General features: G+C 39.9%; 3 protein-coding genes across 3 annotated transcripts in view; 1 reads left to right on the forward strand and 2 right to left on the reverse strand.

Moving 5' to 3' along the window:
- Positions 1–77, reverse strand: part of LOC134180936 (ADP-ribose pyrophosphatase, mitochondrial-like) — a 4712-nt gene extending 4635 nt beyond the window's left edge. The window contains exon 1 of the mRNA XM_062648122.1: positions 1–77. This exon is cut by the window's left edge and continues 193 nt beyond it. Coding sequence (XP_062504106.1) covers positions 1–19 — 19 coding nt within the window. The 5' untranslated portion in view covers positions 20–77.
- Positions 78–231: 154 nt separating this feature from the next.
- On the forward strand, positions 232–3992 carry LOC134182538 (WD repeat-containing protein 38-like). Its single transcript, XM_062649964.1, has 10 exons — positions 232–352; positions 452–536; positions 705–822; positions 896–1085; positions 1154–1262; positions 2095–2126; positions 2186–2285; positions 2340–2405; positions 3476–3568; positions 3622–3992. The coding sequence occupies exons 1-10, from the start codon at positions 282–284 to the stop codon at positions 3772–3774; spliced, it is 1017 nt and encodes a 338-aa protein (XP_062505948.1). The 5' UTR covers positions 232–281; the 3' UTR covers positions 3775–3992.
- Positions 3993–5165: 1173 nt separating this feature from the next.
- LOC134176222 (ryanodine receptor 3-like) overlaps positions 5166–27188 on the reverse strand; it is a 28934-nt gene continuing 6911 nt past the window's right edge. Inside the window, exons 24-105 of the mRNA XM_062642908.1 lie at positions 26815–27127; positions 25724–25827; positions 25585–25668; positions 25361–25523; positions 25219–25292; positions 25078–25163; positions 24922–25006; positions 24741–24861; positions 24581–24677; positions 24440–24514; positions 24323–24381; positions 24195–24259; positions 24014–24130; positions 23352–23943; positions 23207–23293; positions 22961–23147; positions 22821–22902; positions 22643–22764; positions 22504–22579; positions 22154–22444; positions 22056–22093; positions 21870–22000; positions 21704–21802; positions 21541–21642; positions 21252–21486; positions 20911–21196; positions 20714–20852; positions 20528–20660; positions 20344–20472; positions 20109–20276; positions 18939–20047; positions 18648–18868; positions 18358–18592; positions 18143–18303; positions 17548–17710; positions 17188–17488; positions 16989–17118; positions 16772–16928; positions 16486–16712; positions 16236–16420; positions 14752–15079; positions 14634–14687; positions 14441–14559; positions 13702–14378; positions 13522–13629; positions 13349–13461; positions 13193–13286; positions 12926–13140; positions 12814–12862; positions 12699–12758; positions 12545–12644; positions 12405–12484; positions 12268–12344; positions 12129–12202; positions 11996–12076; positions 11796–11941; positions 11662–11733; positions 11451–11555; positions 11217–11369; positions 10829–10894; positions 10715–10765; positions 10519–10651; positions 10397–10454; positions 10271–10347; positions 10136–10215; positions 9987–10082; positions 9475–9584; positions 9277–9417; positions 8284–9223; positions 8135–8221; positions 7941–8078; positions 7179–7303; positions 7073–7115; positions 6767–6876; positions 6617–6680; positions 6277–6558; positions 6165–6213; positions 5981–6088; positions 5860–5924; positions 5703–5803; positions 5596–5647; positions 5166–5526 (exon numbers count right to left, since the gene is read on the reverse strand). Coding sequence (XP_062498892.1) covers positions 5398–5526; positions 5596–5647; positions 5703–5803; positions 5860–5924; positions 5981–6088; positions 6165–6213; positions 6277–6558; positions 6617–6680; positions 6767–6876; positions 7073–7115; positions 7179–7303; positions 7941–8078; positions 8135–8221; positions 8284–9223; positions 9277–9417; positions 9475–9584; positions 9987–10082; positions 10136–10215; positions 10271–10347; positions 10397–10454; positions 10519–10651; positions 10715–10765; positions 10829–10894; positions 11217–11369; positions 11451–11555; positions 11662–11733; positions 11796–11941; positions 11996–12076; positions 12129–12202; positions 12268–12344; positions 12405–12484; positions 12545–12644; positions 12699–12758; positions 12814–12862; positions 12926–13140; positions 13193–13286; positions 13349–13461; positions 13522–13629; positions 13702–14378; positions 14441–14559; positions 14634–14687; positions 14752–15079; positions 16236–16420; positions 16486–16712; positions 16772–16928; positions 16989–17118; positions 17188–17488; positions 17548–17710; positions 18143–18303; positions 18358–18592; positions 18648–18868; positions 18939–20047; positions 20109–20276; positions 20344–20472; positions 20528–20660; positions 20714–20852; positions 20911–21196; positions 21252–21486; positions 21541–21642; positions 21704–21802; positions 21870–22000; positions 22056–22093; positions 22154–22444; positions 22504–22579; positions 22643–22764; positions 22821–22902; positions 22961–23147; positions 23207–23293; positions 23352–23943; positions 24014–24130; positions 24195–24259; positions 24323–24381; positions 24440–24514; positions 24581–24677; positions 24741–24861; positions 24922–25006; positions 25078–25163; positions 25219–25292; positions 25361–25523; positions 25585–25668; positions 25724–25827; positions 26815–27127 — 13039 coding nt within the window. The 3' untranslated portion in view covers positions 5166–5397. The remainder of the gene's footprint in view (positions 5527–5595; positions 5648–5702; positions 5804–5859; positions 5925–5980; positions 6089–6164; positions 6214–6276; positions 6559–6616; positions 6681–6766; positions 6877–7072; positions 7116–7178; positions 7304–7940; positions 8079–8134; positions 8222–8283; positions 9224–9276; positions 9418–9474; positions 9585–9986; positions 10083–10135; positions 10216–10270; positions 10348–10396; positions 10455–10518; positions 10652–10714; positions 10766–10828; positions 10895–11216; positions 11370–11450; positions 11556–11661; positions 11734–11795; positions 11942–11995; positions 12077–12128; positions 12203–12267; positions 12345–12404; positions 12485–12544; positions 12645–12698; positions 12759–12813; positions 12863–12925; positions 13141–13192; positions 13287–13348; positions 13462–13521; positions 13630–13701; positions 14379–14440; positions 14560–14633; positions 14688–14751; positions 15080–16235; positions 16421–16485; positions 16713–16771; positions 16929–16988; positions 17119–17187; positions 17489–17547; positions 17711–18142; positions 18304–18357; positions 18593–18647; positions 18869–18938; positions 20048–20108; positions 20277–20343; positions 20473–20527; positions 20661–20713; positions 20853–20910; positions 21197–21251; positions 21487–21540; positions 21643–21703; positions 21803–21869; positions 22001–22055; positions 22094–22153; positions 22445–22503; positions 22580–22642; positions 22765–22820; positions 22903–22960; positions 23148–23206; positions 23294–23351; positions 23944–24013; positions 24131–24194; positions 24260–24322; positions 24382–24439; positions 24515–24580; positions 24678–24740; positions 24862–24921; positions 25007–25077; positions 25164–25218; positions 25293–25360; positions 25524–25584; positions 25669–25723; positions 25828–26814; positions 27128–27188) is intronic.

The following is a 27188-nucleotide window of genomic DNA, read 5'->3' on the forward strand; positions in this document are numbered from 1 at the left end:
CCATGAACGCTCTGCGCATAGAGTACGAAGCAAGAAAGCGAGACAAAAAAACGTAACTTTTGCCACGCCCTAACCAAAAGCCCGGATGCAGATAAAAATTAATTTAATTAATGAAAATGATAAAACTATGTCACTTACAAATTATAGCCGTTGGTTTGGTAAGTAGAAACGGCATCGATTTAATTAATATACACTATACACCGTGTAGTGTATAGACTGTGACGAGGTTCACGTGGATTAGCCTAAGTCCTATTAGTAGTTAGACCCGGATGTGAGAAGACATGGACGCTACGACTTCGGAACGCGCTGTCGGCCCCATTTCCGAAGGACCACTAAAACTACTCCATCCAATGTACGTAGACTTTACGATTCTGTCTGCTCGTACGAGTGCTAACGTGTCCGGCCATCGACACTAATAACGTTACGCTAATTCCAATTTCCTCCTTGACAGTAAATTTTCCTGCGACGTCCTCTGCTGCGCTCTCGCACAAGACCAAAGCTACCTAGCCGTTGGCGGCGCTGATGGACAAATCAGGGTACATGTCTGGCTGTCAATGTTCTCGGCTTTTTTTCGGCGCCAGTGGGATGGCCGTGTTTCTGTCTTTGCATGCGACTAGATTGTTGGGGAATCGGTTCAGACGGGAGATGCGCATTTCATTTGTGAGGATTCGTCTCAGCTGTGACTTGCGTTGTCTTCTTTGTAGCTGTTTGTGGTCGAAACGGGTGCGCTCGTCAATTGCCTGTCAAGTCCGGATGACAAACAGTACGGCTGTGTCACTTCACTACAGTTCCGCAACAAGTCTCACGTTTTGTTGGCAACATGTACGAGTCTGAAGTCATTCGAGCGTGTAGTCTGTCTGGTTTTATAGAAGCGCGACTGCATGTTACCTTGTAGACTCTGGCGGATTTGTGGTGCACTGGCAGTATAATTCCGGTCGAATACTGCACGAACTGAAGGAAGATAGGCAGACTTCGTGTGCAGCTTTCAGTCCTGATGCGACGCATTTCGCTACAGTTGGCTCAGAATCCTACGTTGCTATCTACAATGAAGCTACCGGGGCACTCGTTCGTAAGCTAGACGCCAGGTGTGCACTAGAAAGTACATATATGCTGTACATGTTGATAAAGTCTAATTGGTTTACTACGTATCTAGCCCAAGTCTGACAACTATGGATGGTCATCGAAGGAGAGTGTTTGCTGTCAAGTATCATCCCACCAGACCAGATTTGTTGGTGTCATCTGGATGGGATGACACAGTTCAGGTAATTGTCTGATGCTGCAGGTCCAAAGATGCGCTTTGACTTGAAATGATGTCACCTGCTGATAGTGCGTGGAAACGCACCTACTTGTGAACCTACTTATTAAATGACAAATTCCTTAAGTATTGCAAATTGAAAGGGTGTTAATTGTTTGGAGGACATTATTTTATATATAAAATAGATTAAATGAATATCTCTAGCATAAACATGTCCTTATTTTCAAAGAGTCTGACAGATGCCTCTTTAGATTTACTAGACACTCTTGTCTTTGTTGTGTCAGTCTTATATAATTTCAATGTTGTTGAACTCAACTGTACATACATTAACAATACAATTAAGCAATCAGTTAGTACCATACTATCAAGGTGTGCTTGTTTTGGAAACTTCGATTTTTTATTCTTTGGATGAGGTCCTATGGTGTGCGTTTATTAGAAACCTGTGTTTATGTTAGAGATAATGAAATCAGTCACTTGTTGTACCATTCTGTACATTACTGTACAGTAGGGATTGTCTGCAGAAGATTGACCCAATCCTTGTACGTTTTAGTCGGTAATTTGGTAAGAAGACTTGGGATCATACTCTTGTGGTCTGTGCTCTTGTAGTCTGTTTTCTTGTAGTCTGACCAATTCTGTTTTCCTTCTGTTTGAATCCTTATATATTGTCGTAAGATTACTTTTTAGAAATGATTTCTTTATGTGACTTGGCAGACATCAGTCAGCTTCTATATTTTTGACTTTTGTACAAGCATAGGTAACTATAGGTAACTCATGTCACATATTTTATATCCTAAAGTAAAGCAGAGATTCATATTGATTGGCTCTTGCTGTTGGTATAGTTCTGGGATGTGAAATCTATGACTGCTGTCAGGTTATAGTCAGTGTCTATCATTGCCACTGTCATCATTTATTTTGGTCTTGTTCGATCAGGCACATATTTGGTGTTCACGTGTGCGGAGAATCTCTTGACATTGAACCTGAGAAGAACAAACTCTTAGTGGGATCTTGGAGATGGAATGACAGTCTTCAAGTGAGAAGGTTTTCTGATTCCTGTCTGTAGGTTGTTGACATGGTTATTGCATAGGTGTATGACTTTGATACAACGAAACTGATAAAGACATTTCCACTTGACAAAGGCAGGCACTCACAGGTTTGCTCTGGAACAGCCGGTTAAGTATTGGGCAAATAGTACTACCAAACGAATGCCTTTTACCCATATTTACCCATAAGTTAATTACTATGAGGGTGGAATGCTAATGAATGGTGGGAGACTGATCATATACCCTATTGAACATAATTTTTATCAAATCAGGTTTTTAAGGTAACTGAAATCTTTTAAGTTTTTATCGAATCAAGTTCTTTCTAAAAAGAGGTATTTTGAGTTAACCTTTATTTGTCATCTGTCATCGTCACCAACGATTCACTGTACCTGATTGGCTTTGGTGTAGCCATTTTGCATTGATGGACAAACCCAAACTCTAAGAGACGTATTTCTCTTTTTCTGCAGAAAAAAACGAATCTCCCGTCACTCTCCACTTACCAGCAGAGCATGCCATAATAAAAAAGCACACGCACAAACGAAACTACCGTATATAGAAAGTTGTTTGAGGTGAAAAAGACAAATGTCTTTACAAAACAGTAGTTTTATGAGAACAAGAGTCCTGAAAAGAATTTTATTCATTAAAAAATAGGATCAGTAGGGTAGTGTAGCAGAGGATTCAGTCAAAAGGGTGACAATGAGCTCGTTTTGTATAGCTGTGCAAGAAGAATAAGCTTGTGAATCAAGCAAATTTGTTAGACAAGTCGATGGATGATATGAGCAAATGCTTGATTTGGAGCTATTCAAGCGTAGAGAGACCAAGGAAGTTGGAATAGTTATGCATGCACACACACACACACACACACACACACACACACACACACACACACACACACACACACACACACGAGTGGGTTGGTGAGTGCAGAATTATTATTAGGATAGAGACTACACAAGAAACCTACAGTGCACGGATACCGTGACTGACACACATGTGCAGAACATAACAAAACAACTACCACAGCTTTGGCTACTATATTTCACCTCCACTACATCAAAAACTAACTGACTCTCCCTAAATGAATTTACATGATATACAGTACAGTAGTAGGATTCTCGTACTGTTTTGTGTTTCCATTAGAGTAACTTCAATTGTAGTAAAATCCTCTTTGTCCGTGTAGTTGTATTGTGCGAAATGGCTGGATCAGGGTATGATAGCTTGTGGAGGAGGAACAGATAACATGGCACGAATCATCCAGACACACAACGACCAGGTCAGTTCGTCACCGTATTTTTATTTTGCATTACTAGCATGTATAATTTGTAGACACAAGCGCGTGTAATCAAGGTGCCCAACGCTGTAGTTAGTCAAGACTACAAGATGCTAGCATCCGGACACCGAATCTACGTAGTTACTGCTGGATGTATGTGCTTTGTATATCAGCACAGCTTTTCTAAACTGATAGAAGCCGAGGAGTAGGCAAGCTGACCAAAGAGACGATTGTGTTTTTAAAGTTTATGTTCCTGAAACGTTGTAACAGACTCATAAGTTAATAATTTACTGGTTACGCGTAGATATGTGATTTGACCTCCGATCCTAATATGTTAAGTTAAACAACAGGTTTTTATGATTGTAGTGTATATGAGGTCTATAATGTATCTAATTATAGTGTGTGCTTTCACGAGCTCAAACTTCAAGGCTGTATCGTGTTGCAATTGAGAGACGTACCTTACAAGGTTTTAGTAAAAAAATTAGTTGACGAAGTGTGCAGTTGCAACAGTCATTTGTCAACCTGGTCTAACGTAGTCTGCTTTGCTTGTCTCTACTGGGCAGCCTTCTGTCATTGCAGGGACATTCAGGAACAACAGACTACCCTGTAGAAAATATCTCTACGAATAAATGATCTACAGCGGTTTGGCTCGAGTTTACTTGCAAACGGTTTCAGTTTGCTGTCAGCTAATAGCAATACACATGACAACTAATAAATTAAATTTAACCCCCACTGCGTTTCTATGCCAGGGTTGCCATTTCTGTGATAAGTAGATAGTGGCCCCAGATAAAAACTTAGAGCAATGGTAATTATTAGTCTAGTGTTGCACCAATACGGGTATTTGGTCGATATACCAATAACTGATATCCAAGCAAAAAAGTCGATACCAATATCTGATATAATTATATTTTATAGATAATTATTGAGGTTCATGTTTTACAAGCCTTGCAGCGCATGAATCTTGTGTCCTCGATCACCTCGAAATGCTCCCAATGGGAGACTTCTGTTTGTTCACTGACACGCACACCAACTCACACGGCTCTAATGGACTGACTACACATGCACAACCTATCAGCGTGAGTGCACCTATGCTAGATTTACCGATTCCGATATAAAACTGATATGCCTATATTGGCTGATAACCGATTCGATTATTGGTGCAACTCTAATTCTAATAGGTTATCAGTTGATAAGGTTTTCAATGCTTGATGTTTAATCGAGAAATAGCAAATTTCATTGAATTAAATCCTGTTCACAGAAGAATTTTGACAAAAATGTGTGGGAGATTTCAACACAAGTTAATTGACCAAGAGTTGGTGCAAGACGGCTCACAAAATACTTACTTCAATAAAACCTTGATCTACTTACTGCAAGCCTTTATCACCGTGAAATCACTGCTATGCTAGACCTCATCAGGTCCTTCAATGTTGGTGTTTCAGACAACTGCAAAACCATAGATAAACCATAATGATCCCCCCCCCCCCCTACATTCGTATATTGTTGGTCTACTGCATTATAATTAGATGAGATACTCCACTACCAAAATCACGTAACGTTGGTCTGCACTGTTTCAAGTACTTAACACCAACACATAGTAGGATTGACATTGTTGAAAGTATGACAGGTCAGCCCCTCAATTAATGTAAGGACTTATAATATTCCAAATTTCAACTCTCCCATGTCTAATATATCACTAAACATTAACTGTTCTACTCAATTAATAATCAATAAACAAATGACGGTCAACAAATTTCTGCAAAAGTAGAGCACCTCTGTTTGATCTTTTAGTATGAAGATTTCTGCTTGCAAATTACAATATCATGACATCTCACTTATTCAGTTGCACTACCAACTGGCTTTGTAGTCGAATCCAATAGTTTTTCCTGTCTGAATCGAAAGCAATCACCAACAGGAAAGAAATCCCAAGATCGGGCTTGATACAGTTTCCACACGTAAGATTCCTTAGTCAACAACCAGTGCAAGTCACGGATATGAATTCCAATAAAACAATATATGCTTGAGTCACGTACCTGACCTGTGTACTCCGTTTCTGGTTTGTTAATTAAATACATTAAGAAAAACCTTCACATAAAAATAGACAACCAGAATGATTATCTTTGATCCAATGGCAACTCACATGTAGTTTGCCATGTTGTGTTCCTGTGTTACATGTGACTCAAACCCGTGTGGGATCTTGTCAAACTGATCTTTAGAAATGCCACACACAAAACACTTGGTCTAAAGCAACTGCATATAAACTCAGCGTATCGTTTGAAGTTGCACTACCAACCAACCTCCATCTCTGTTTGAACATCCTCTGCTCGATCTCGAAGTTCACCAAAGGAGTCGATGATAAGACCTCCACATTCAAAACATGATTCGATGAAACAGAAAGGGACAAAGTTGTAGAACTACCTTGTATAATAGCAAGCAGAATGACAATCACGACAAAGAAGAAGGTTATGTCAAAGATGATTCTGAATGTTTCATAGTCATCACCATGAGCATCTTCGATTTCATCACCTGTGAAATACGAATGGGTACACCAAGAACAGTTTACTCAACTACAACAGCTGAATGAAATGTAGTTAATGGTCACCAATTCCTCCACCAGCACGAAGGCCTCGATGTAAATGGAACACAAAGCACTGCAACAGAAACATCGACCATGACCAACAAAACATACCAACAAACAGAGACACTTAGCTTACAGTCATCATATCCTGACATTTGGCATCTCGTACACCTTGTTCAACTTCTTTCACATAGAATTTTCTAAAAAAGTTGAACGCCAGGACAGTGTAAATATACACCACTACGACGGTCATCATGAAGGTCAGCAACAGCTGCTTCCAGTTGAGTGTCACAGACTGTAGAACTGTTCTCAGTAGCTTGAAGCCCATTACAATGTCAAGTAGATGTACAGAAAAGAAAAAGTGATTCCAGTTGCCTAGTGCAGAGAAGGCCATATACATGAAGTTGTACAGAAATGCCTACACATGTGCTAAATAATTAGATATGGATGGAAATGTGACACCACTGCAAACAAACCCTGTCTGTGCAGACAACTCCAAGAGTCCACAAATGATATCTCCAGTCAAACTTTATCAATAACCTGTACACATGCAGTTCAGTGGATGTCAAGAGTGCTTTACAGTATAGAAACGTCTCTGAGCTGTTAGTAAGATGTGTTTGACATACAGCAAACGACTTGGCATAGTTGTCGTGGAACAGTCCATATCCTCATCTTCCAAATTCAAAATCTTTGCCACAGTAGACTGACCTAATGTCTGAGAGTAACGCTTCAACACCTAAAATGCAGCAATTGCAGCAGACAGAAATAAAAGTGGTTGATTCAGTGTGCTTTCTGCAGTCTAATAAGCATCCAGATCGGTGCAGAGCTGTGTAGGTGGGAATCCTGTGTGTGTGTGTGTGTGTGTGTGTGTGTGTGTGTGTGTGTGTGTGTGTGTGTGTGTGCTCGTGTGCTTTACATCTATTACTGGTTACCCTCTGCTTGACCATCTTGTCCCAATAATTGACAGGAAAACTTCTGCAAAGCCACGGGCAGCTGGTAAATTACCTTTATTGGACATACAAAGCTGCAACAACTAACCTGCTTTGAATGAGTAGCCAATGCCAATATCCTGTCCAACTGTTGGGAGGGCCTGCTATCCATGTGCCATGGAATTCAAGCTCTCTAGCTACATACTTCTCATATTTAAATATCACAAGTGGTATCTAAGTACACAAAACAACTTGGTCACATAAAATCGACTTCACAAGTTCAATCTGTGACTTAGAGAAAGGCTTTGGGAAGGTTTCTTTTCATTTACAAAGCCAAAATAGTGTAACCACTACTTCATCAGATGACACTGTAACTGGTGCTTGCAATAAATTCAATTAATATTATATTCTGTAGCAGTTACGAGGAAAAGAAACTAATGATGCCATGAACTTCTGCCCACGTGGATATGAGTAATTTTTCATGCTGCAGAAGATAACACTGCACGTACACCTTTCAATCAAATGCCAATAAGTATTACGACAAACCGCTTATGCAGAGCAGGATTTGTTGCTGTAAGAAAAGCACCCAAATGTCAAGTTATTATGTGTTTGATCAGTCGCACTGACAGTGCCTAGTGTGCAACGATGTGTTTTGTGACTAAAAGACCATGTCTGTTTAATAGAGTTGTTACACTAAAGAAAGATCTACCATGAGACGCAGCAAGATACTGAATGTCTACAGTACATTTCATCAACATGACAAAAGTGCAAATTTAATTTGGGGGAAAGAAGGTCACCTTGAAACTATACCTATGTTTCACAGCCTGAACTCATGAAAGGTTACACAAACACAAAACGTGCACTCAGTCACCTTGAGATGAACATATCCTATCAAGATAGATATTGATGCTACAAAATGCAGTCGACTTAGGATGTTAAGCATAACTATCAGGTAAGTGTTTGAGTCATCAAGCATCAATGCTTCATACCCTTCATGTTCTGAAATTGCCTGAAATTGCACAGTATTCTCACATGTATACTGTCACAAAAATTTGCACGACTTACTTTGTAGAAAAGCAAGATCAAATTGATAGCAAACACAATAACAAGAGCAGCATCTCTTGCATGGTAGTAACTCCTTGAGAACATAGCCTAAAAGGTAGCAAATCTCTATACACTGTAAGTCACATCACACTGTCATTGATATAACTCACAAGAAATTTCCGCCTTGCTACTGCCACTTTTGGAATATATGGCGTTTTTTGATCAGCTACAGACTCTTCCTCAACACCGAACAATGGTGAACTGAGTCTACGTAATGGTCTGTCATTCTTGAAATGCTTCTTGACTGAATTCTGTTGCAAAACTTCTTCAGTGATGACACTTTTTGATCGCTCAAGAAACACAGCTTGTGACACGCTTTGGCGACGTCTCCTTGCAATGAGAGCAGCTGAACACTCTTGACTAAACTGGCGAGTAGCAACAAGTCTCCTTGCATAATCTTTCCTGTTATTTTGTTCGTCAATGCTTTGACGTTTTCTAATCACTGGTCTCTTTACTGAGGGATCACTAGCCAAGATACCTACAGGTATAATTAACTCCACACCAGTAGACTGCCTCCTCATTGAATGTCGTCTCCTTGTTGCAGCGTCCACCAAACTACCCCCTGTAGGATCAGAAACTGACCTTGTTAGATCAAGAGGGACTTTTAAGCTAGGAAGAGACAAACACCTCCCAACATCTTTAACAGCAGCAGTAATGTGGCTTGCACCCACAACTTCAACTTCAACATTTGCAGTAGTAGATACAAGTTTGTCTGTGGGCCTTACTGAGTCTGAAGAGGAATTCACTGTTGCCTTGTCTGCTGAAGCATCTACTGCTTTACTATCTGACGACAGAGTGCTTTGTGCAAGTCTTGAAATTTTTGAAACAACCGTTTCTGAATCTGATATATTCCTGCTTCGATTCATAAAACTCGTGTTCACAAATGGTATAGATAATGACTTTGACACTGTTCGATGTCTTACACTTGAATTACCATTTAGAGACAAATCTCTGCTTGAATGAGTAGCGTTTGGTTCCAGATGAGACACCATTTCTACAGAGTTATCTCTCACCAGCAATTCATGTCCATACACATCCAAAAACATGTTTCTGCCAAACAACATTGCAAGAATCTAATCGAACAACACACTAAATGACCTTACCGTGATTTCTTCAATATTGATCTTCCAAATTGTATTAAAACAATCAGCGGTACGTAAAACAGAAACTTTATCCATGCTAAGCGCCCAAGTTGTTTTGTGATGTTTGGAAACCACGTATGACGTTCCTGATGGAGATGCACACTGCATACAATACACAATTAAAAATCTACTAACATTTACACCCTAGATATTACACACTGGTGCTGTTGTTCCGTTCCTGTCAAAGTTTGATGCATTTCCAAATGTTTCTCAGCTAGCAACAGTCGCTGCTGTTGTTCAGTATCACTTATAGATGCTGCATGTTCCATCTGCACACGACAACTTTCTAAATTACATACTGACAGACAGATCAGCATGTAATTTAGAGTAACAACAGGCAAGCAGAGTAACAAACAAGCAGATAGATATCATAATAATATTTCTAGAAGCTAAGAAAACGGGTTGGACCTTAAAGTAATCTACATGCTTGCAGATATTAAGTTTAAACATCAAATTGTATAATGTGGTACAACCAAATGCCATCAAGATGCAATTAACTGTTTCTGTTCGTCTCAGCCCCTACGTAGCCCATGGAATCCAGCAAGTCACAAACACTGAAAAAACTAACTGGCAAATGAGACAGTAAAGCACATGCATGCACACCAACACGCGCACACACACACACACACACACACACACACACACACACACACACACACACACACACACACCTCAAATATCGTGTCCTCACAAAAGCTAACAAATTCTTGCAGCTTTTCTTTCTGACTTGCCCTGTTAACTGAGTGCAAAAACGCTCGTTTTGATTCCTACAAATAAGCAGCTAACTACACTGTAACAGTAGCGTTTCAACTTGTCACACTTGAATCTGAGGTTCCATCCACTGTTGTCGTCTAGACATTTTCACATCAAAGTATAGTCGTTCCACGCGTCCACTTTGCCCTTTAGCAAAAACCTCTGAATGACCATTCATCTAACTGTAATGACCTTTCCATACCCATAATTTCAATGCGGCCAAGACAAGGTTCAAAATGACTCAGCAAATCTTTCCATGTCTCCCTAAAGGTGCTAAGCCTACAAAAACATTAAAGCAAAACTGACAGTGTCAGACTGTGATATCAACCTGTTGTCATTCGGCAAGTGCTCAGAAAGGTTTGTCAACAGCATGGCATAGCTGAAACCTAATGGAGTAAAAAGTCCTACTAAAGTGTCACTCACATAACAGTAGCATACTGTTTTACATACCAATGTCCTTAGCTGGAACGTAAAATCTTTCTGTGAATTCCATGTAGTCGAGCTTGCCATCCTTGTTGACATCGGCACAATTCATGAGGTACTTGATTTCTTGTTTGTTGTAGATGTTCTGAGCCTGCATGGCCTGCAAATGACAAGTAAATAATTTTCCATTCTACCACGATGCCTGTTGATAGTGTCAATTGACCCTCTCAAACTCTTTCGATGAAATCCAACCATCTTGATTCGTATCAAATTCCTAAACAAAGTTATGTCAATAGCAAATCTGCAGTTGAACATCCTCAGGCTCAGAAGTCACAACCTTAAAAGCAGTAGAACTGATAATGTCATTCAGTCTAATAAACATATCAAAGAAGCGAAGAATTTCCTGATATCAAAACACAGTGATCAATACAGCATAACAATACATCATGCCACATATGGGTGGTGGTGGTCGTGTGGTACAGCTCTAACAAAATTATAAGACCACATGCATTTTAATAAAAAACAACAGTGTGTGTGTGTGTGTGTGTGTGTGTGTGTGTGTGTGTGTGTGTGTGTGTGTGTGTGTGTGTGTGTGTGTCTCTCTCTCTCTCTCTGCATGTGTGTGTGTGTGTGTGTGTGTGTGTGTGTGTGTGTGTGTGTGTGTGTGTGTGTGCACGCACATCCACACATGTGCTTGTGCATGTGTGTGACCAGAACATCCTGACCTCCAAATAGAAAAACGATTCTTCCAAAGTATCAACCATTTGCTTCCCAATGACATCGGGGCATTCATTTCCCTCTAGCAAACCTAGTAGCAAAATTACTAACTCCTTTTGAAGCTTTAGCAGCTCTCTCAATAATTCCAGTTGTGATACATCCTTCAGCATAACACAATACAAAATACGCAATCAAGTCACATAGTACAAATTGTGTGATGAAATGAATCGCATCATTAGTACCTGAGACAGGCGATTCATTATCTTTGCAAATACATGAAAGAAACCGCCAACAGTATCCCACAACCGACTGTAAGCAAGTGCAAGCTGGTTTTCTACACATGGTCCCTAACAAATACATTTCTTATAAATAAATAATTTGTTATATATTCTAACAAATACAGTCACACATATACATATTTGATAGAATGATACTGGTAACAACAATTCAAACCTGAACATATTCAGTCAATGTTCGACAGACTTGTTTGGCAACCCGAACAGAACGTGACAAGCTCTCTCGCCCCTGAAACACCATGCTTACTTCTCCCAAACATAAAATTTGCTTATAAACTAAACAATAACTACCTGGGGATCAATCATTTCACGAGCTGAATAATGCCAATAGAAGTCACTGATGCTCTCTTGTAGACGAAGCAAATAGTCGACTGTACAGATGACAATGTTCACTGTTGTGGTGTTACCAGCTTGTGTTCTTAGCATATTCTGAAACGCTGTAAACAAACATGTCACTCAATTTAATCAATACAGCAACCAACAGTCTGTACCGTCATTATGGCCTTCACACAAAAGCTGCAAAAATCGAAACAGAGACAACGTGAAATAAGAGTCACTCATAGCTTTGATGCCTAAAATTCCAGTAAAATAATCAATAATATAAGCAAACGTCAACTAAATTACTCTCTGTATCTTCTTTGCTCAATCCAAGTGTTTCAGCTCTATTGTGTCGTTCGTAAGCATCCAAGTCCAACACACTATGACGGAAGCAACCACCACAAAAATGAAGAAAGCCAACCCTGAGCTGATTACAAACATATACCTGCAAGCAGTGATCAGACAGGATACGGCATTGAAGAAACCAACATCACATCGTGATGTCAAGTATTCCAGCATCATCTGCAGTATCCAATATAACAACTAAGGTGTAACAAATAAGTGACAGCAACAGTAGCTTACAGACTGTACACATGGATTCCCTCCCCTCAGCAGTGAGATACCAAGATGTAGAGTCTGCAGAGTGACAGGTGTTATTTGACCTGCAAGCAAAGCATTCTAATACATCAGGACAGTAAAAACTTGCAATTTAATTGACTAACCAGAGCATTCCGAAAGCATCATGATTACCATCTGTGCTGATCCTCGAGCTGACAAATTACTCTGCTTCTTGAGAAGAAGCCGTTTTTCTCGTTCTTGCTCCTACCACAAGAAATTGCTCCTAACCCATAACGTTTCATACTGTGGATGAAATACTTGAAATGAAGTTTCAGCAAACTGTTCATCAAACTCTAGGTCTTCATCTGTTCCACAACTCTAAGACACATTATGTAAGCAGCAGTTCATCTAGAAATCACATCTGTCTGCTTGCCTGGCTCATTATTTCCCCATACGAAGTGTAAAGTACGTCATCTGCACGTCTACACAATAGGACACACTTCACTCTATTCCTTCACAAGACAGGCTAAGTCAATAATACATACAGTTGTTCACTTGCAGCAGCTCGAGTGAAATACTGAACCAGTTGTGACAATGGATCAACAAACTGGTAAGGAGTGGATGACACTACAGTTAACTGTTGCAATGACTTAGCAGCAGTTACAGCTTGGCTTGACAAGTTTCTTGATGATCGTAAAGCTACCTGAGTGGCCATAGTCATTTCATTCGAACTCAAGGCCTCATTAGCCTCCTTTGTTTGCTAAATATTACAAATGAAAGCAGATATCTAAGACACTACACTGAATGCTCACAGTCAAATGATCTATCAGTATAGCATGGTACTTGACATCATCTTTCAACCACATATCTCTGTAGCTCGATAGAAACAAATTTATAGCCCGATGACTAAACCAACAAGATTCCAGTCACAAAACGCAGTATACACAAAAGAAACCATTGCTGCATACAGAGGCAATTTGTACAGTGGCACCATAAGAAAGCACCTCATGACAGCACGTTTCTTCTGTGCAGAGACAATCCTTTTCCAAACACTGTGCTTGCCTTGGATTGGATGTTCAATCTATGACCAACAACGCTGTTTATGCAAAACAATCATCACTGTGCCATTCAAGCTACAAACATGGTGAAGATGATGCAAGGCTCGAACTATGTTACAAATCTTGTCAGAATGTATGTCTTGACTAGCATCTTGATTTATTCTTGAAACTTTATGCCATGTTTTAGTAGGCTGCAAAATAACAGCGACAGCCATAACATACACAGCAAATGTCAACCACAGCCGCTTCATGTTTAACAATACCTTCAAACACTGCAGTGTCATCTCAAGTGAAGCCAGCAAGTCTTCTTCAGTGTAGTTCTGTAAAATCAGTCTTTGGCCATCTTGAACTAAACTCTTTTCACTGCTTGTCAATGATTCCATGCATATGGGAAGTAGAGTTTTCAAACAATGAGCTAGCGGATTGATAACAGGCCCTCTATTGGCAGCAGTTACTTCCTTTGATGATTTAAGTTTCCCATTCAATCCTGGGATCCAAGATGCCAGTACTGCACTAGCAGAAGACTGACCTGTACAGCTGCCATTTGATGTCTGATTGTCAGCAGAGTCCTGGCTTTGTAATGTAACTAAATAAGTTTGATATTCACGACGAAAGTGGGGTGACTTGAACCAGCAGTGAAAAACAGCACCAACTTCTGTAAACAACTTCATAGCCAAGGATTTCTCATCTTCTTTCAGCAGGTCTTTGTGATGATCAATGAATGGCAACAGAAGATTCAAAAGAGAAGTGAGGTCTCGTATTAACATGTTGTAATGTTGAATTAGCTTTGCTTCTAGCTCCACTGGATTCTTATGGTCATCTAGAGTCTCACCCAATCGAAGTAAACTCTCTGCAGCTTCGTGAAGGCTTTCAATAACAGGAAGAAAATGTCCACTCACAAGACAAATTGTAGTGTAAGGAACTAATGGTATAGCATATGCTGTGACAATTAAACATGTATATATCAGACATCAGCACAAGATTAGAACAAGTATCCCTCACTAGTCAGCTTGACAATCCACTCGGACTTTCTGCAGTAAAATTGCGTACTTGCAATAGAAAGAATATGCCCAAGTACAGTGTCAACTAAATCACTATCCACACAAGTTGCAAACTGAGCACTAAAAAACAAGTTGAGATTACAATATAAATTTCTCTTTTTGAAAAAGGCCATAACACAGTAGTATAGGCTTACCCATGCCTTAAACACAATGCACTAGGTCCTTTACACCACCATTCAGACATGTAACTGTTTACAAAATATCAACAGTGAGAACCAATTAGAATCATAAAATTTCTTCTTGCAAACTTACCTGCATAAGAGAGGAACTATTACTGCCAAAGAATTAGGAATGGTAATGGTTCCTTGAGTCACAGCTGACAAATCAGATGTCTCTTTTTGAGACTCGATAGCTGAACTCATCTTCACATCAACTACTTCCAGTTCTTCCAATAGGAAAGCCAACTGAGGCATGCCCGGCATATTTGACTTTGTTTCAAGAAAAGTGGTTGGCATTGCTAAAGCCATTGACCCCAAAGTCTCACCAATTACAGAATAGAAGGAAGGGTCACCCAATTCAGCTAATTTTCCAAGCCGATACAATCTTGACACCATCTTCTCAGCATACTCAAAGTATTCATCTAAACGAAACACATATGGCTGACATACTTGTTAGTCCGTAACACACCAACGTCAAAATGCAACAGCAAATGTCAGATCATTTCTTGGTACAGCTTGTGCCAGCTAGATTTAGGCTTGTATACTAAACACTCCAATCACAACACTTTCACTGTACACTATACCCTGTGCTATAAAATTCTAAACATATAAACATATAAAGTAGCATTTCTATCTTATTCATGCTCTCAAAAGTGAAGTTAGAGACCTAGCTGCCCTAGTTGTTTGTTGGCCATCTTAGTTCCAAAAGTCATTGCCATTAGTCAAAAACTTTAATAGCACGCATAGGCTTGCCCAGCAACACAATTAGATAGAGATTACAAAACAAAGAAGACAGCAAAAGAAACACTATGAAAACGAGACAGTACGCACTTTGCTAAAGATACAAACCAGCATATCATTGTGTCACACATTAATTAATGAACTGTGTCACAGTCAACTAAGTTCCATAATTGTCGTTGCAATTGCCATTCATGGCAAGCCTTTGACTGTTCTTTTGTAAGTGTACAGTATTACGATATGCATGACATCCACAGAGCTATTATACTATGCACACATGTACACACACCTAAAAAATCCTAAATCCTAAATGTCAGGAGCTGCCTCTCAGAGGTCACGCCCCAGCTGTTAAGCTGGGCCCTGTGTGCTACTCAGGGAACTCTGGGCATGCGCTAGCAAACTCCTGAATCCGGGCCAGGCACTCGCAGGAGCACCGACTTGTGAAGCCAACTGTGGTGTGAGCACCTGAAGTCTCACCAGGACCCCAGTGGCTGATGTCATGTTACAGTCGAGGGCCACTTAGGACACCAGTCAATGACCAGGTTCTCGTTTATACTCCTGAGTCAAGAGAATCAAATGTGTGTTAGTTTCTTGCTTAAGAAAATTATGCCATAGCTCGCCATCACTGTGACTTGAACTTGCAACTCTTCAAGGTCCCGCATGTAAACACTCCGTAAGATAACTCTCTAACCAACTGAGCTATCGCACCACACACACACACACACACACACACACACACACACACACACACACACACACACACACACACACACACACAATAAACATTGACAGGAGATAAATTATACTGGTATGTACCAACACATTTAACGCCATACTTACTGATCAATTCTTGACCATCCTGTTTGCCAATGTGATAGTAAAGATGACCAAGATTGGGAATAAGAAATACAAACACATATGTCTCCATATCACCAACTGGTTGTACAGCTAAGTCCTGAGCAGCTGTACTAAAGAAAGATTTCCAGACCATTTCAATGTCTGGAGAAGTGTACTCAAGCATAAATCTAGCACGACACAGAGAAAGGTATAATGTAAACTACTCTTGACACTTTATCTATACACTTGCTACTTGATGTCCAGTGACTTGATCAATGACAAATGATAGCGATTCACGCTTGAAATCTTGTCAATAAAGTAATGTATATTTTCTCTAATTGTTGACACTCCAGTGCATAGAAGTTTCAAAATCAAAGCCTTCTCTTCTTGAGAAGCCAATGTACGACCCTTATGACTACCAGCACTGGAGAAATATTGATAGTGTGTCTCCAGGTATGAGGTTAGCAAGGGAACAATTACCTTGAAAATGAACAAACATGACAATAGCAGCCTCAACATTCACAATCATGTAGCTTCACCTTTGGTCCAAAAAGTCGTTGTTGCTGTATCCCATGTGAGAGCTCAGTAGATGCTTGATCTAGAATTTGTATAACCCACTGAAGAAGCCAATATGCAAATCGCCTGTCCAAAGACTGTGATGCATGAACCTGTCTACTCATCTCAAAATCTTCTGCTCTGTGTCACAAAAAGACACTAAAATAGAATACACTGTAACAGCTAAAACGCGTTGCCTACCTTTTGATTTTGTATCCACATAGTAGTAGAAATTTCAGTAAGCGATGAGAAGTGTTTCGATAAGTTATCTTCTCTTTTTCCAATAGCATGTCATACCGAGCCATGGCAGAATGTGAACCAACAGGTGAGCCTACACCACACACAATCAAAGTGTACTAAGCACGCATACTATTCATTCAATTAAGATGACTCCACAAACCTTCTCTACAAGCAGTGACAGGAAACCTACTATCATCAGTACGACTTTCACATAAGAACTCAGCCAACCTCTCACCCAGTGCCTCCAGATCTTGAGGCAGAACTACATTCGTTAAATCCACTGGCTGTGGGCTGTAAACAAACTTATCACCATCCGATGACAACGAACTGGAAGAAGAAGACGATAATAATTGTCTAGCCTGTTCATTAGCTATATCATGGTCTTCACAGTGCACATCCCAACCCCATCGAAACATTGCCTCAATGCAAACAATTGCTTCACTGCGGTACAACTGTTTGCACTACACACAAAAATTCTTCATATACACAAACCTGTTAAGAAACAGTAATGATAGAGTACATCTTCTGGAAGTTGAGAAAACGGTTTTATCGATGGATGACATCTCTGCATTTCATCATATTGGGAACCCTCCACCCAACCACTGTCTATCATACAATGAGACCAATCATCGTGAGCGCGTTCAGCATATTGTTCGACATTAGCCCTCATGTGTTCATTCCATCTATACAAAAACAAAAAGTAACTGCTAGAAGTGGGTCTGGCAAAGCATGCCAATAGAAACATAACGTAGTCTCAACATCAACTGAATTAAGAAGTACAAAAACGCATTTCATAGTGGCTCACAACTAATATCAATAGACAGCTTTGCTTACAACACAAATCCAAAGACTGGCCAAACCAATTAAGTTGCTATATCAACTAATATTCTCAGTTTTTGCAAGTTAGTAGGACTTGTTTCTAACAAGACTTCCAACCATAAACATAAAATGTGTCACACATGGGTTCAGTCATTAGATGTCCACCACAGTAGATGTCAGTCATTAGATCACATAAAAATACTCAATCCTGTCCAGACAGGCATAACACTAGACACCATGCAAACATCAAACTACATCTCACACGATGTATTATTCTTTCCTTCCGCAGTACATACCGAGATGGTGCAGGTGATGGGGAAGGAGTGTACCTGTCCACACTTGCCTTCTTCAGTTGGTTATACACATCTCTCTGCAATGTGTAGTCTGGTGCAAGAGCACAACCCACGGCAAACAGACAATTCAGTGCAGTAGAGAAAAAGTCACTCTCATCACAATTCTAGGCAACACACACTACTACATACAGCAAGCACAGTGCAATTGTATACAAAACCTGCTTATGAAGAGCATCAACCAAGATAGCAAAAGTTGTCATTGTCATATGTTTCTCTTCACTGTTTGCAAGACCATATACTGTAGCTCCCTGACCTGGGACACCATAGTACTTCTTAAAATGAACATAATGTTGGTGAATAACTCGTAAAGCCAACACAGCATTATCACTATGATTCTGAACATCATGAACAAGCTTCCTCATAAGCCTCTGCATCATAGATGGATTTAGTTCACTGTAACATGCAAAACTTCAAAATTATAGCGCATAGCAATAAGAAAGAGATATACTCTGTAAAGGCAACAAGAAAATCAGCTACTTTTTGCCTTTGTCTTGCAGTCAACTGCTGACTTCTAGAAAGATGATAGCACGTGTGCAAGAGAGCATCAATTACAGCAATGTGCTTTGTTTGTCCATGAAAAGTCTGAGCATGGACTGTCAACAAAGGCAGAACAGATGCAAAGATATAACGATTCAGTAACATAACACAGCCAGAGTGAAAATCTGCAGTCTGGAAAGCAAAACATTTGTCACATGACTTTATCTACCCTTGTGCAACACACTATAATGTGTATGCTTACCATTCCAAGTGTGATGGCAACTCTGATATCAGGAAGAAATGAAAGTTCCAGCAGCTGAACAAGAGTTGTTTCATTTCCAGCACCATACACTCGATCAAGAAATAACAATACTGCTGCCTTGTGCTGTGGATTAATCCCTACGAATTGTAAAGGTAATGTACAATCATTGACAATTGGCACATTAAATGGAATTTTAAGAATGCCAAGTAAATCATCCAGTGGAATGAGACTCTTCAAAATAGAATGAAGTCGAGTTACTGAATCCAACTGATTTTGTATCTGTGATCCTTGCTGAATTACACCATGCCTCACAGATGCACATCGCCCAAGCAAGTCTATCAAACTTCCATAAAAGTTCAAAGTATTTGTACCCTTGTCATCATCTTTTATTCCTGACTTATCATTCAAACTCTCACCAAAACTCTGTTGCTGAAATCTTATTTTTCTTGTTTCCTGCTCCGACCCAGAATGGGAAGTCTCTCGTTTAAGCACTGTTCTCAAAGGCATAGTCTCCAAGCTAATTGGTTCTTCTGAGCTTTCATGTGTTGGTCCTAATTCACACTGACTACTTACAAGACGAAGAAATGAGAAATCAATTCCTGGTTTAGGAGAAAATGGAGTTACAAGGTCACTTTCACTAGCCGTGTCCCATGCATTCTGACTAAGCACTGATTCATGATCTGGCAATAGTGGAATTCTCTTCATGTTTACTGCCATAGCATTCCGATGTTCACTAGAAGTAGATGACTCACTAACTCGATCATGACACTCTAAAGTTTTATCTTCTTCAGCAAACTGAACAGTTGTCTTCTCAACTGTTTTTACTTTAACATGCCTTTCTTCCTCTTCAAGAATGGGAGAACATCTACTTGGAGACATGTAAAAATCATCACAGTCAGCACCAAGATGAGACTGAGACTCTTGTTTCTGTTCTAGTTCTGCACTAAACTGGTCAATGTGTCTGCGAAAGTATGTTTCTGCCTCCTCATTAGCGTCTTCTATTGTCTGCAGAACTCCTTGCCCATCACTTTCCAGAGCTGGACCAAGACATTCTGGACGACGAATCAAAGACCTTACAACAAGGGAGGCATTTTCTTCAACAGTTTGACCTAAAATGAGCAGCAAAACAAGACAATGACACAAAGACACTAACATGCTTATTACCCTCACCATTCACCCACACACTGTGCCGCAAGAAATCAAGAAAGCGTTCACATTCCTTTGGTGACCACTCTTCAAGACTATATGAACTATCAGACCGACTGATACGTTTGTCACTTGATCCTGGCCATGCTGAGTCTAAGGAACTTATACTGTTGGTTGTGGGAAGACCAATAGCTAATTGATGCAAACACAAATGGTACATAGTTATTAAACAATCAAAGGTAATGACCAAGCAGCTTACCAGCAGTAGCTAATAAGCCTACAACTGTCTCAATGTGAGAGTCACGTAGAGCAAGTGCAAGTTCCTGACTCTCTCGCACTGCAGCTACTGCTACACATAGAGGACTAAACCCTTTTATGTAACAAGAAGCTATCAATCACACACAGTAATTAGATACTTTCACAACTTAACTTAAAACACCTACCACGGCCACAGTGCTGCAAAAGAAACTCTAAATGTTCGAATATTGCTCTCTGATTCTGACGACTTGTTCGGCAAAAGGTGATGAGAAACTTACAACATGCGGCAACAGTAGCTGGTGAACTAGCTTTAGATTTCTGAACACAACCAAAACATTAATTAATGCATTACAACATGTCTGTTAACTTACTCTCTCCATGAGATTAAGACGTGAGCCTCCTGCTACTGTACCCAAAATATTTTTTAAAATGTTGAGCACTGCTTCATGAACACCAAGAGATCGAATCAAATCAGGATGCTGAAAGAACAGAGTACTTAAAGCAATATTTCTAGAAACAGATAAAATAAATACATAGTGCCATAACCACACAAAGTTGACAAACAAACTTGAGTCCATCTCTAAGAATTTCTTCTTCATCTGGACCCATTCGAACATGAAGCAAAGATAAAACTTGCCCAAGAGACTCCATAAGTTCAATAATGTCTCCTGATCTGGTATCCATTACAACATAAGCCTTGGTAAGGTCTCTGTAGACCTCCCCCACACCATCATACTGTCTGTAAAGAAGTGAAAACACTTCTTGTGTCAACTGAGGATCTTTAATGTCTTGTTTTGCCCAATTCATCATCGTTTGTGCTATGAAACCACGCAATGCTTGTGTACACTGTATTTCTGAAAACAAACACATATCCATAATACAGTACCCAATCATTCAGTAATGGCTTGCCATGATGGTCAGACAATTGTTCCATGGCACCAACTTTTTTCCATTCCCTCAGTCTTTCCACTAACCTTGATGACCAACTTTGGTGATCTGACTTGTTCTCTTGGACATCATGCTTGTCCACAGGCAAAAGGCAGCGCATGACAAGAAATTCATGAAACGCCTGAAGATGACTAGCTAATTTCCTGCCCTCTTGCCACTCCACCTCATTGTGAAACATGTCAAGCAATAGGTCCATCTGCAGAAAAACCAAGAATACAACCATGTCTTCTAATGTGACAAAACATCAAACCTGCTCAGAAGGAGCCATTCTAAACTCTCTGGTCTTTTTGGCTGTTACAGACGGTGAGTACTTGGATGACTTCTTGATAGCTGTCAAACGCTGCTCTTGATCCTACCCGTTAAACACGCTACTGTATCAAATGTGAAACTCAGTTGCTACAAATTTAGAATACCACTTGTAAGCTCCGTATAAAGTCTTTGCCAAACTCTACAATCGACTCAATTTTCCGACGAACCTGCATGTCACATAAGTGTTGAAGGATTTGTACTATCTAAATAACAAAATAATACGCTTCAGACAAAACTAACAAACATCCACACAAGCCGCCCATACTGCACCTGAAGCTTCACTGGCTCTTGAACTGCAAGAGCAATCAAACCATGTGACAAACACTGATTGTCTTTGTTTAAAAAGGTTTCAGGATCGAGCATTATGAGCAAACGTTCCAGATCATGTGAGGTTAAGAGATCTAAAAACAGGAAGTCTAATTATAAACTTTAAGCATCATATAAAGATCCTGGTACCTATGACAAGAAGACGATCAATCAATTTCAGCACAGGACTAAAAAATGACAACAAGATCAAACACAACAAAAAAATCAGTTGAACAGAGCAAGTTTACACAAAAAAGTCCACTCTGGCTTGATTACAGAGATCTCTTCTAAACACTGCACACTGCTGCAACATACTCTCTATCTGATTCATGGCATAACACTTCAACTTTGCAATGGGAAAGTTCAACTCCAAAATAGTGTGTTGTAGACAACTGTGATTTCCCTCTGTACTTAATATAAAATGGCCAAGATGATTAGCTACTTCTCCTTCAGCTGGTGTACAAATTCTCTTTGTGTTCTTAGCAGATACAGAAGAGACTGTTGTCAATGGTATAATAAATTCATGCTTAACCAGTTCACTACAGATGAAATCAAACATGTACCATGACACAATGTAACACATTCAAAGTTTTAGTACCGTGCACTAGCATGAGCCTCTAAATGCAGTGAAATGAGCAAGTCATAATAACCAGACCTGAGAGGTCCAGGAAGATCTAAATGTTTACATGTGGCATTCAATATGAGTGTACCATGGCCAAACAAGGCTGAAAACAGACCCCCAGATGTTGCACACCACATTAGCTCGTCTGTGTCAAACATTGTTTGTAGTAGGTTAGTTACACGAATGTTTCCATGTGATGACATTGCAGAAAAAAGAGCTAAAGATTGAGCATGAAAGCTAAACATACAACTTCCATAAAATATCATAATGATGCAAACATGATGAAAAGAAACCTAAGCAATGCTGGCTGCTCAACCAACTCCAGAAGGTCAATAGCCTTCTCTTGCTCAAGTAAAACTGCAACTACTGATTTGGCTGTAACGGTAAAACATATGAAATCAATGAGCAAAAAAGATTCATAAAACTGACAAACCTGTTTCAGAGCTGCTTACAGTTCTTGCACCATCAGCTTCAGTTGTTACAACAGAAGGCATAGACTGGTCCTGCATTCTCACCCATGAGCACTCTTCTAATGACTGGAGCTGAAAACGAGGAGGACATTGGTGAACAGAACAGTCACTAACTGTAGATATCATTGCAGCAGCAAGAGGCTCACAACCCTGCACAAACAACCGCATTTCTGTGTGACCATTATAGATATCATTCTGTAATTTCCTACCTCTGCTGGATCAAATTGAAATTGGACAACTCGCTGACCTGAAGACAGAATAAAACAAGCTGGGAAAAGAGTTGTCCCTGGAAGCACCTTTCAAGATACAACCATGCCAGTAGCTTATCACCAATGCCTCCATTATCACACATACTTTCATTGATTGTGACTCTGAGTCTCGACGTTGACGTCCACATTCAGCCAGCCTAAAGAATGCCATACACTGTTTGGTGTCCAAAACGCAATGCACTACTAATTCTCGAGAAATTGGCCGATCACGTTCAGAGCAACATAATGAAGACAACTTGCACATGTATGCCTCTCTCACTTTAAGCCCCGATTTGTCATCATTTCCACCTAGATTGTACCCACTGCTGGCATTCTTCCTCAGTGTAGCACCATGTTCAGAACAACGATATCCATTCATTCCTGGGATAGCAAGGCTATGGAACCCAGCCGTTACCCAGCCAACTTCAACTTCTGACAGCAACTGACCAGGAAAGATTCGAATAGAAAATGAAAATTGGCCACAAGGAACCTCAGTAGCATCTTCATCCAATCCTAAGTCAGAAGAGTCTAGTCCTTGTAATGCACTTACATCAAAACTATGCTGTTGGTCAAACACGTTCTCTTTTCCAGAGCCACAGCTGACACACATGTTAAGTCGAATGTACTCCCATTGGGGGATTGAGTTTGGATCAGCATTCTTTTTCTGTAGTTTTAGCACACGCCCTAATTTCCCTGAACTAAACAAGTAAATCAGAACAAATAAGTAAGTTCATTCTGATGTGAAACACATTCAGATTGACTAAGTACCATTTTGGAGAAGAGAAAGGCACTCTCTCACTCTGGAGTCTGGGATGATGCAATGCAATATCTTGAAATTCAGGCAAGTTCCGTGAATACCACACTGGTACTGCCTTAGTCATGTTCCTGCAACATTGACAACTATTCACCAGCCACTGTTTTCTAATGCTTTCAAGATTAAGCAATTGACCTGCAAAATGGTTCATAGCCTTCTTGAAGTCCTACGTGATTGTAGTACTGTAATGTGTTCAAGTCCTAAAATTATTAGAAATGCAAGAGTAACCATACAAATAATGACAATGCATCACTATTGACTACATGTCCAAGAATTATCTTTGCTTTCTGCCCCATTCCAAGAGTAACTGCAGGTACAAATGCTGTAACCAAACAAAATGTAAACTCTTAAAAGATTTAACGGCAAACAAACGCAATCACCTTCAGCTGGTAAATTATCAAATGCTACAGACAGACCAAACTGATCTGTCAATAAGCTACCATTGACAGTAAACTCTACACAAACAGCAATTCTCTATTTAAAATACTTGACACTTTCTATAAAAATAAACAAGTTGATACCCATTGTCTTGTTTTTCAAGTCCAGAAGACAGCCAATAATATCATTTGCTGCCCACGTTCGACCAAAGTTCTCAGAATCTCCATGCCACTTGCGAGCCTACAGTTTGTACACATAGCATAAAGTTTTTCTCCCCAGTAAAACATTTGGTTGGTTGCATACCAAGTATCCATCAAATGCATATGACAAACGATCACTTCCTAGTAGCTGTCCTGCTTGAAACTGTGCTAAAGCCCAACCAACACGAGCATACCCATTTGTTACCATCTTCACCTCAAAATACCTTTGCAACTTCCAATAGTCAGTGACAGTGACTCACTTGTACACAACAACAACAACATACCATTTGCCAGTGGAAACAGCTGACGTGTATTGACATCTGTAAGTGCGACAACTGTACTCTACAGTAGACAACTCTCTGCCCAAATCTGTATGTCAAAAAACAGTGAAACACAACTATAAGACACAGTACATAAACCAACAAATAAGTTGTTCATACCCTGGACAGACTGTTCATCAGTAGAAGTTGGCTGCAAGACATATCCAAACGCAAGGAGTGTTCGAACTGACTCATATGCTGTAGACCTAATGTGTACAAATCAATAAAGTACAGCATTAAACAGTTCCAATGTACTCATACTTATTGGATTGCTGTGCGTCATGACTCAACTTTTCATAAGGGACAAGCAGTGGATTCCTTTTGTTATCTCCATCCTAAAATACAGTCACAACGTACAATACACCTGCACAATTACAACATCGGCTACCAGAAGACAAAGAACCTTCGCCCTTCCATATGTCCATCCTTCTGAAATTCTGGCACTGGCCCAAACATCATGAGCATTCTTGGCAAGCAAATCAACTAGCTTCTCTAAATGCCTTGGTAATTTAGAAATAGTGAACAAATCAAGTGGTTGAGGTCGATATCCATTTGACATTGTATATCTTGAAAATAAAATAAGTCACACAGAAACACTTGATTGTAATAAATGTGGTAAAGCTATACTTCTTCTGATCAAGTTGCAGCTTTGGAATAGGTGCACTTTGTGTTGTTTCAATACCAATCTGATAGCCAAGAGCCAGTAGGGTCCTGTACACAAGCCACATAATAATAAACACATGCTGTTGCTGCTACTATCCCCAACCTGAGTGTCTGAAATGCCATTTCAACATCATATGCCTTTTCAGTGTCGGTCAACTCATCAAAAGGCTTCAAACATGGATTATGCTTCAAGTCATCATCTCTTTTCTGTGTCATAAACAGCTACTATTAATATAATAGTTATTGTATGTGATAGATGTAATTTGCTGAAATAAGATAAATTATGCACGTCTTGTTAAAGTATACTTCATAGATTCAAACAAAGACAATAATTCTATGTCTAAAGCGTGACCTCTATACTCATGATCATATTGTCAGCAACTAATTACTTGTTATTTAGTCTCTCATCTCCTTGCTAACGACAGTTGCATGGAATGATTACTGGTTATGTTACATTGTGCAATGTCAGCGTGTGTGTGTGTGTGTGTGTGTGCATGTGAATGACCGAATTTTCCGAATAGTGGCCGCCCTTGAATAGAAGCCACCTTCTTTAGAGGCCGCAGCTGAAGAAACTTGTTGAAAATAGAGACCGCCCTCAAATTGAGGCCACACTAAGCTGCAAAGTTATTGGCCACGCCCATATCACATGCTTTGATGCTTCCGCGTCAATCTCATCTTATTACGCACTAGTCGATCAATTATAACTTAGTAGTCATAGCATTTACAGCTTAGCCAGCCACAGTTGGCACTGTCAAAAGTGTCCGATTACGTCAACAGAAACTAGTGTGACGTTACAGTACCAACGCGTCATGGTGTGAAGCAGAGACTAAAAAAAGAGGCCGCAGTTCTGTAACTTTGCTAAAATAGAGGCTGCAGCCACTATTAGAAGTACAGTAATCCAAAACAGGGTGCAACTATACTACATGTAGTATGTGTGCCACAAGGACAAGCACAAGCACAAGCGCGCGCGCACACACACACACACACAAACACACACACACACGTGCATGCACACGCACACACACACACACACACACACACACACACACACACCACACACGCACGCATGCATGCACACATGCACGCACGCACGCACACACACACACACACACACACACACACACACACACACACAGCTGTAGGGTAAGTCAAAATTTCTGATACATATACACAACAAAACAACAATAAACATACAGGTCCATATGCAAAGCCTTGATCAATCTTGTTCACTGCCCAAACTTCATGAATATTTTCAGCTAGCTGATCTTTTATCAGCTCAACACAAGAAGGTAATTCAACATTTGAAGTGTCAACAGGAGCTGGCACGTAACCAGAATAATCCATCAGAGCAGGCAAACCCTCTATTTCTCCATCAGCCATGTTGCCGCAAGAAACAAAACGTTCAACACAAACAGAATTACTATAAATAGCCTCGCATGCAGGTGAGTAGCCGTTTGGAAGAGAATGGCTAAAAGAACCAAAGTTCTCACCAAATTTCAAAGAACAACTATAATACACAATGCAACATAAAATCTTTTAAATTAATAAATTAATGACACAGCTTGCTG

Source organism: Corticium candelabrum, chromosome 1 (genome assembly GCF_963422355.1).
Source record: "Corticium candelabrum chromosome 1, ooCorCand1.1, whole genome shotgun sequence".
Taxonomy (NCBI): domain Eukaryota; kingdom Metazoa; phylum Porifera; class Homoscleromorpha; order Homosclerophorida; family Plakinidae; genus Corticium; species Corticium candelabrum.